Here is an 8,942-nt window from a genome sequence, read left to right on the forward strand (position 1 = left end):
TCCTAGCCCAAATAGTATAGTGAGTCCTCTTAGAGTTTCGTATAACTGATTAAGGCGTTTTTCACTTTGCGTACATGAGGTTCAACATTTTTCCTGAAATGATTACATAGCCGCATAGCCTCCCGGATTTCTTCTAATTCTGTTTTACGCGCCAGCCAAGATATTGTGAAACACCTTTCCATCGATCTGTTCCCGTTTAAGAGCATGTCTCATCTTTTAAATCCTCTCTCCTTTAGATGTTAGGCTGCCTTTCCTGGAGGAAATGCCCTGAATAACCTAACAAAAAAAAACCTACTGAACTGAAGACCTTCAATCGAGAGTGGAAGGGTTGGATCTACTAATTCAGGTGGAAATTAAGAGATAAATGGGTAATTTCGTCACTCCTCCTAGAAGTAGTATAGTTTTAATTACCTTTCAAAGTGTATCACATAATGAGAGGTGTCGAATTTTTTTTCGGCGCGAAGCTGTGCTTGTTTAGGGTACTCAATGTCAACTACCTTGATAGCGTTTTTCTTCTTAGTTACGATCTAATTTACAACATTTATTCAAGCTGATTTGTCTATCTATTGTTCTAAGAACTCGATACTTTAGCGTCATTTTTTAGCATTCCCACGTGCATATAAATGGTGACCTTAGTGTCCTTTCTCTATTCGTCTTTAGTAGTTCGGTAAATTTGTAACATTTGAAACCTTTGACGAAAGTGGGACCGATATGTAAGTTCTTTTATTTTGCTAAGCGTTAGTTTTATTCAATCTGATTAAACAAAGGTATTCAAAGGACCTTCTTTTATAGTACAGTAAGTCTATGGAAAATTTTGATAATACCCTTAAACTCTGTAATTCTTCGCGTGATTTAAGCGTAAACCTAGAGCCAAATTACTTGCTGCTTTCCTTTCTCATCGCTCTTAGTTGTAACTTTAGCGAACATTTATCAACATTTTAGCTTCCTTAATTTTGCTATTATACTTTTTAGTACAACTGTAATTTAGTAATTTGTAGATCATTGTCACCGAAAAACCCTCTTTAGGGAGTGTCAATAAAGTTTGTATTGTATTGTATTGTATTCGAAAATCTATTATACCGTGTACCTTTTTAAAAGGAAATCTTCCATTGCATTTAGGCAGGAAGTAAGAATTCAGTTACAAATTGTACAAAAGCAAAATATGAAACATAGGAAACAATTAAAAGGGTCAAAACTGACGAGAGTGCAGTAATGTGTACACCCTTAAGTCACTCTAAGACATTACTTGTCTTATTTATTTCGTGAACTTTTCATCAGGTTAGGAGTTATCTCCGGAAAGAACGTAAACGGTGATTTTTAAGAATATCTAACAACGAGCATTCGATACTTATCCGATTAAAACAAACGCATGCGAATATGAGATCTTCTAAAAAAGAAAAAGAAAATTCAAAATGAATGTTTCTTTCTTGATGATCCTCCTTGTAACCTATTCTCTTCCCTGTTACTCGATTAGCGGCGCGCCCTTTTCCTTGATCTTCTCTCTTGTGATGTTTTCACCTCTGAAGGCAAGTGTCCATTCAAGCGCCGTCCCAGACCTGCTTGAGTATACTTTGTCACCCCATTTGATGCGTTGTCCTGTGTAAATCAAATTAATTAACATATAAACTTTCATTTTCAATAGATCGTCTTTGGGGGTTCTGAAAGGGTGTTAAGGAGTAAAATACCAAAAGGAAAGTACACTGATTTAAGTTGAGCATAGTCACTTGGTTCTCTCTCGCATTATTCAAATCCCTCAACCTAGCTAACTTGGTAATAAAGCGCAGTGACAGTGACTTTCTCACCCCAGATTCCTCAAACCAATCTGCTGGTTCGAAAGCCTAGTTTCTACCGCTCAAACGTTTACCCTGAAATTGTCTGACCGCTTACAGTGGTTGCTCACGTAAAGATTATTGATAAACGTATTTCCGTTCGTTTATAACACAGAGTTGTCGTAACTGATTCTTAGCCTAACCGAGTTAGTGATAACCATTGTCCATATCTTACAATTATTCTCCTTTTACAATTATTTTGGTAATAAGTTCGTCGTCATCGATACCCGCTATCCGTTTTTTTGTCCCTTTAAACAATCTCTAAATTGTAAGCAATCCTCGCCAGAACATGTGAAAAGAGTGTTAAAAGGATGAGGGTTACATCAGCGTCTTATCACTGATCTCACCTCAGTCCATTCCATATCCACTGTGCCATCCACACCCTCATCTGCTCGCTGTTCCAAGGAGTATTCCTTACCCTCTGTTTCATCTTCTTCCAATTCTAAAGGAAAATAAATCCCGAGTTATCCTTTCATGCCGCTAATAGCCGCGATGGAGAGGGTCTCAATGGACCAAATAATGGATTCTTTAAAAAAATCATTGTAGAATGAGTTTTTTAAAGAACAGCGGAATCTTGATCATTTTTCTATTTAAGTTACTAGATGAGGTGTGACATGATTATAATGCTATATTTTATCTTTTAAATAGTTTAATAGTTTCTATAGTATCTGTATTTCTAATTTTTTATCTTGTTTTTTTATAGCTTAGTATACTTCTTTAAAATTTTATAATTATTTTTTTAATATTCAGAGGGCCACAAGTTTAGTTCCGACTGTTTCGTGCCAACCCTCATGAAACAAAGTCTTTACTTACTTAGTTACTTATTTACCAGCTGTTAGCAGTAAAACGGCTCAAAACATTGACTGCTATACTTAACAATGGACATATATTAACCCTAAAGAGAGAGGGAAGCCTTACTTAGGTTATTAATTAATGATTATATTAAAGGGTCAGGTACCACACACACACACACACACACACACACACAGACACACACACACACACACACACAGACACACACACACACTACACAAAACACAAAATGAAAAAAAAAAAAAAACACATTTATGCCTCTCGCTCGCTTGCCAATAACCGAGTGTTGTACAATGTTTGCCCTGCACCGAAGCTTAACTAAAAGAGGCTGGAAATCACATGTTCGGATGTTTAAGTATCTGTCATTGAAAGTCCCGGATGTAACCCATCCGGGATAATGATAAAACACAACGTAGGCTGCATAAAATAATTTATTCCCTTTGGTAATAAATGTCATTTAAAAAGCAATAATAAAAAGAAAAAAGAAAAAAAAGCTAAAAGAAAAATAAAGACAACGAAAGAAAGCTAAGTATGCCAGTATAAAACTGAGGAAAGCCAGAAAGAATATAATTTTGATAAATCTGCGATTAATATTTGAGCAAAAAGAATTGACTTACACTTTTTCTTAAACCGTTTTAAGGAGAAGCTTTATGTCATCATTTATATCATTCAAAACTTTAGCACCCTAGAACCTTATGTTGAAAATTCCATAACAGTAAACAGACGGCAAATACCGTGTCTTTTAGAAAATAGAAGGTGTTTCAGTTTTTCAGTATACTGGGATTTTGTTCCAGAGATTAGTAATGGCAATAGGACTGAGTGGAGTCAAATTTAGTAAGTCACGTAAAAGTGTAGAGGCTTGAATATATAGATGTGGAATTTTTCAAAAGCGTGAAAAGTAAAAGATTTTGTTATGACCACAAATTTAAAGGAAAGGGAAACAATATAAAGAACAATATAAGCATAGTTAGGATTGAAAATAAGGTTAGAATTAAATGTAATTTGTATAAGGTATATTGTTCATTAGAAACTTTAGCAAAAACAATTCTGGTCGATCGCAATGCAAGTTAAAAAAATGATTAGATGGTATTAGTAGCTTACCTTCTTTTTTGAAATACGCTCTCAGAGCAAAAATATCTTCCTCCAAACCTACACAGAACACAGCAAGATGAAAAGAATATATGGTAAACCTGGATAATTAGACTCGGTGTACCAAAATTAAGTTACCAAAGATGAAAATTGTTTAGTGCATACCACACAAGTTGAGTAAATGGAAGACAAACGATCACTTCTTTTCTGAAGGTTAGCTATTTTGAAATGCAGTGAGGGAATTTGCTCTGTAACCTCAGTTCAGTTTTCTTGTGTATCGGTAGAACTTCTGGATTTCTTTTTTTATCTTTTATTCATACTTATATTTATCTAGGGGCATCCAATTTAGTAGGGCTAGTTTAAATGGAGCACGCAGTGGAGTCCTGAAACAACACAACATAGGCACCGAAACATTAAATTAGACAATCAATTAAGTTTTAAAGGCAACATGTGCCGCAGGAGTTATTGTTTAAGATGATGCTTTTGTTTGACTTTTAATCCGCTAAGCGTCTCTACTTGTCTAATGTTTCATGGAAGGGTGTTATAGGTCTCAGCAGCATTTTTTTCTGAGGCTTCCTTGCTATTAAGGAGTTTTTTTACGCTTAGCATTTTTTGCAAAGGGAGAGTGCTTTAAATAACTTCTTCTGGTGTTGTAGCCAGGAAAAAGTGTGCGTGCCTAAATTCTGAAAGTAAGTACCAAGGCGCTATTCCGTGAAACATTTATGGACTACAAAGCACTAGAGATAGTTTCTGCGTGCTTGTAGGCTGGGCCAGGGAAGTCTTGATTTTAACTCCTCAGCCTCGATAGACCGACCTTCAACGACGCCTGCCGCACATCTATTTAGCTTATGTAGGTAAGCTTCGCTCCCACTCCCACAACTGTTCCAGACAAGCGAAAAGTAATCGCAATTCTTAGAAATGCTATTTCTTAGTTGCCTGGTCACTCGTTCATCAGTTAGAGTTTCTTTCTCATTTTACTCTATAGAACTGAATCTAAACTGATGTGCACTGATGTGCCTTTCAATTCAATACAATATTAAAACTATGCTGAGTCGACATTTATGACCGTAAAGAAAGGGGAGGAAAACTTTAAATTATGGTTTTTCCTCAAGAACCGTCTACTGCTGAGCTAAAAACGTTGGCCACTACAAGTTCCTGCTATTGACCCAGGGCGATCAGCCGCAGCTTCACGGTTCGCAGAGGGAGCAGAAACAAAGCAAGAATAACAGTCAGGCAAGGAATTTCAAAGGTGCATATGTTCTCTCTTTAGTTCACCTCATGTTCGTCTTATTCTCGATCACACGGCTTGAATCAAACCGGCCGTTGAGGTGTCAAGCATATATATTTTCTGCGCCGTGTGTCGTCTTATTCTAGTGTTTGTTGGTGTGTCAAGCGTTGGTTACTTGGCACAAGCTGTGTGTTAAATGTTTGCTTTTGTGTCAAACATTGATTGCTTTACAGACACTGTGTGCAGTCATGAGTTAGAAGGTTTGCCTGTGTGTCAAGCGATGATTGGCAAACACCGCGTGTCTGGATTAGTTGAAAAGTGTTTCCCTTGCAATTCAGAGTCAAACTATTTAGTGTGTGTTATATGTCAGCTTTTATTTATCATTGGCTTCGCTGCCAAGTTTATTCACAAGAGGGATGGTCCAGCCTTAGTAAGAGTTTGAGTTTGATTGGCTCTCGTGTCGAGAGAAAAATCATGGGTAGCCGTCTTTCGACATTTTGTCAACATTTGTATGTCGGCAAGAAATGTTTTATTGGCAAAAGCCAATATTCAGAGGAACAGATTTAGAACTCCCTGGGTTTAAGGTACGAATATAAGACCTGAATGCAGGGAAAGCATTCATTATCAATTTAAACATTTGAGCTAAGGTTACGCATTGGATGTAACATTTAACGATCGGCACAGATTTCGCGATCAGTATCAATACCTGGGCACAGACCCGTCGTGTAAGACACCATTTTTAAAACCTTTTTAATGCCTTTGAATGTACGAATCCCTGAAAGAAACGTTTTATTCCACGCGGGAATAATGGACAATTGTTTAGTGTGATCGGTTTCTTATCGACAACGATATTCGTCATCACAGTGGTTAAAATGTCATGGACCTACAAGGCGCAACCTCAGAGTACAGACCACCCTAAACCACTGCCGATTTCTTATGTATATGTATGGTTACTTTTTTGCCTTCATCATCAGGACTCACCTGATATGTATTCTTCGAGACTCTCGTCCGATTTCTTTGACTGTAGATCCCTTAGATCTCTGCACCATTTCCGAAGTGTTTCCTTTACTGCCTTCTTTATACGGAAGTCTTCACGAGGATCTGGTTTACGTCGGGGTAACTCTTTGTCTTCGCGCCAGTGCCAGTGACTTACAACTTTCAGTTCAGCCTGAAAGTTAAACTCCTCTGGGGTAGCGGGGTAAGTGTCCTTCATGTATTCCACAATGGCTTCTAGCAGGGGGTTAAAATCAATTAAAGACATTCCTCCATGGCACTGTGGAACTTCAACTTTTTTCCATGGAAGAGATTCTAGCTCCTTTATGTGCTGTGGATCCTATGAGTTGGACAGGTAGTTAACAAAATATAATAAAAGAATAACAAAAGAATAAAGAAAACGACGTCAGAAGATAAAGAAAATGGAATTTAGCTGGTTCAGCATTAGGAATGGCCATATTTGTCAAATAGGAAAAATGGAAACCGGCCATGGTTATGGCGCCCCAGAAAGCCGACTCAAAAATATCAGGGACATCAACATATTCAATGGAAGGTAATTTTAAAACAACAGAAACATTTTAAGTACCTCGGTGTAGTGGCAGTTGAATCGCTGTCATGGAACTATTATGTGTTTTATGTTGCTTCTTGGGGTTATCCCAAACTTAAAAATTAAAATAGGATTTTACCTCTCCATAGCCCTACCATTTTTGTGCCGGCAGATTATCGGATTTACAAGGTAACGATTTTATTGATCTCAGTCCACAGTTGCTGCTTACTCTGCTGTAAGAGGAGCTCTGATCTTTTTTTTTTAAAGAGGTAGCAAAAAAAATCTAGGAGAATAATCTTAAGAACTTGTCCTGCACACAAATCTTGATAAAGAAGCTTTGCGATTTGTTTATAGAATTGAGCACAACCAGAACTTTCCCAGGTAACTGCAAGGATATTCTGTTTTAAGACGTGAACTGAGTAAAGAAATTGAACGACTCTCCTAAAACATAACACTTACGACACCCTGTGAACTTTTTATTAAGATTTTTATTTCAAAATTAATTAAACGAAAAATTGATTGACTAAAATTTTTTTGAGCTTCTTTCGAAGGAAAACTAAATTTTCGCCTTTTTAGAATTTACTCACAATTTGAGAGAGCTGGGAAAGTTGAACTGGAGAATATTGCAAAGTCTATGAAAAGATAACAGTAGTAAACAACGCGACAAGATGTTGCCCGTGTTACTTTAAACAATCAAATTTTAAATCACTATTCTCCCGTCTAGCTGCTTGAACTAGAGATACATATAACTTACTCCTGACAGTTAAGGATAACATACATTTACCTCTGACTTGACAAGGCAAACACCTTTAAACTGTGGATGATCTTCCACTTGCAATTGTATATGGAGCTTTGAGGGATCCATGACGGCTCCCCAGAGGTAAACTTTCGCATTACCTCCTTTTTTGCCTCCTTTGGTCCATTTTTTCCCGTTTTTCTCTTGATGAAGAGGAAAGTACAACCTTGGATCTTTTATAAGCCAAACTAAAAATGAAACATTACTTTAATTTTTGTTTTAACCATCTGGTCGATCGATATAGAAAGATTGCTGAATATCCTGACACCTGTCTCCTATCGCTGAGTTACAATCCAGAACAATTTAATGGTTAATCTTCTATTGTAAATTCAATTCCACAAATACCTTCACTCTTCTCTCTCAGATCTAGCGCTGGACTTTCGTTTGTTCCAGCCATGTAAACAGAAATGTTCCATGATGACATCGTAGTATGATAGTACCCTGGCTGCAGCTTAAGAATAGGGCTCTGTCTTAGCTGTCAATTGAAAATTTTTGTTATTACAATTTTATTATTCTCATCTCGTTTTATTTTCATAATAACTCTTTCATCATTGGCTGTTTTTAGATGCTTCGAAAAAGCCCGAAAAATTTAAGAGGAATCCGTTTTAATGTTGTTTGTTGGTTAAAATATTATTTATCAACTCTAATTTCTATAGCGATTGCCATACTCTCCCCCCAACCCCCCTCCCGCCCTCCCCCCCCCCCCCACACACACACATTTGGATTTTTAGTGCTTGGAATGTAGTCGGTGAGCGCCTTAGAAAACTTTTCCAAGCCACCTTGAGCACTCGCCAATGTTCTAAGCGTCAGAGCCTTAGAAAATGGGGAAAATGAAGCAGATGACGAGGTTACGTTTAAAAGGAAATTTGTCGATAACAACCGAGAAAATCATGCAAAGTTGGAAATGACAATCTTATATCCTCCCTATGCTGAAACGTAGGTAAAGAACAACAACTCGATTGAAATGTTTGGCTCCTAAAGACCTTCATCCGCTGTTCCCAAATCCCCCCGTACCCAAGTGTTGAACAAGAAGATAGTCCGCGTCGATACCTGACGAAGTAATGTTATGGATAATCGGCCAGACGTTGCCAGCTATACGTAACAACAGAGTCGTGACCAATCAAAATTTTGTCAGTAAGGGGTCATTAATAATTCAGTGTTTCTTAACATCTCCCAATTACCTTCCTCCCGACCACTGGAGCAAATTTACCTCAGCCGACAAAATCTAAAACTTTACGATACATCTTCTCACATTTGAATCGTGGTTATGGCATTAAAACCGTTCTTGGATTCCGAACCGGAATGTTCTTGAAAAAAGGAAAACAAAAAACATATAAAAAATTAACGTCTCTCTTATTCTATCTAATTTAGTGATCGTTGGTGATCTTTGTTTGTTAAAGTTATCTTTAGTCGTAATCTCATTGAAGTTCATCATTTATGTTCCTGAGGATGACGCGAGTAAAGGAATGCGTCCATTCCGGACGCTCATGGTTCGAAGTCACATGTTGAGATCAAGGAAAATGTTATTGGATTCCGAAAGAAGCTGACCCAAATTAGATTTAATAAATGATATTTTGACCCACAAACAGCATCAAAAAATGTATTTTTTAGGCTCCCTCTCTTCATTTTCTTTAATTGCAGGTTACC

At 37.2% G+C, this 8,942-nt stretch overlaps 1 protein-coding gene across 1 annotated transcript; it reads right to left on the reverse strand.

Moving 5' to 3' along the window:
• Positions 1-387: 387 nt before the first annotated feature.
• Positions 388-8,373, reverse strand: LOC148729345 (uncharacterized). The gene is made up of 7 exons (XM_088725656.1): positions 8,310-8,373; positions 7,641-7,770; positions 7,284-7,483; positions 5,941-6,292; positions 3,744-3,791; positions 2,177-2,271; positions 388-1,596 (listed from the first exon to the last, which is right to left on the reverse strand). The coding sequence occupies exons 2-7, from the start codon at positions 7,717-7,719 to the stop codon at positions 1,471-1,473; spliced, it is 900 nt and encodes a 299-aa protein (XP_088581782.1). The 5' UTR covers positions 7,720-7,770; positions 8,310-8,373; the 3' UTR covers positions 388-1,470.
• Positions 8,374-8,942: the final 569 nt, after the last annotated feature.

The sequence above is a fragment of the Stylophora pistillata genome, chromosome 6 (assembly GCF_964205215.1).
Source record: "Stylophora pistillata chromosome 6, jaStyPist1.2, whole genome shotgun sequence".
Lineage (NCBI taxonomy): Eukaryota > Metazoa > Cnidaria > Anthozoa > Scleractinia > Pocilloporidae > Stylophora > Stylophora pistillata.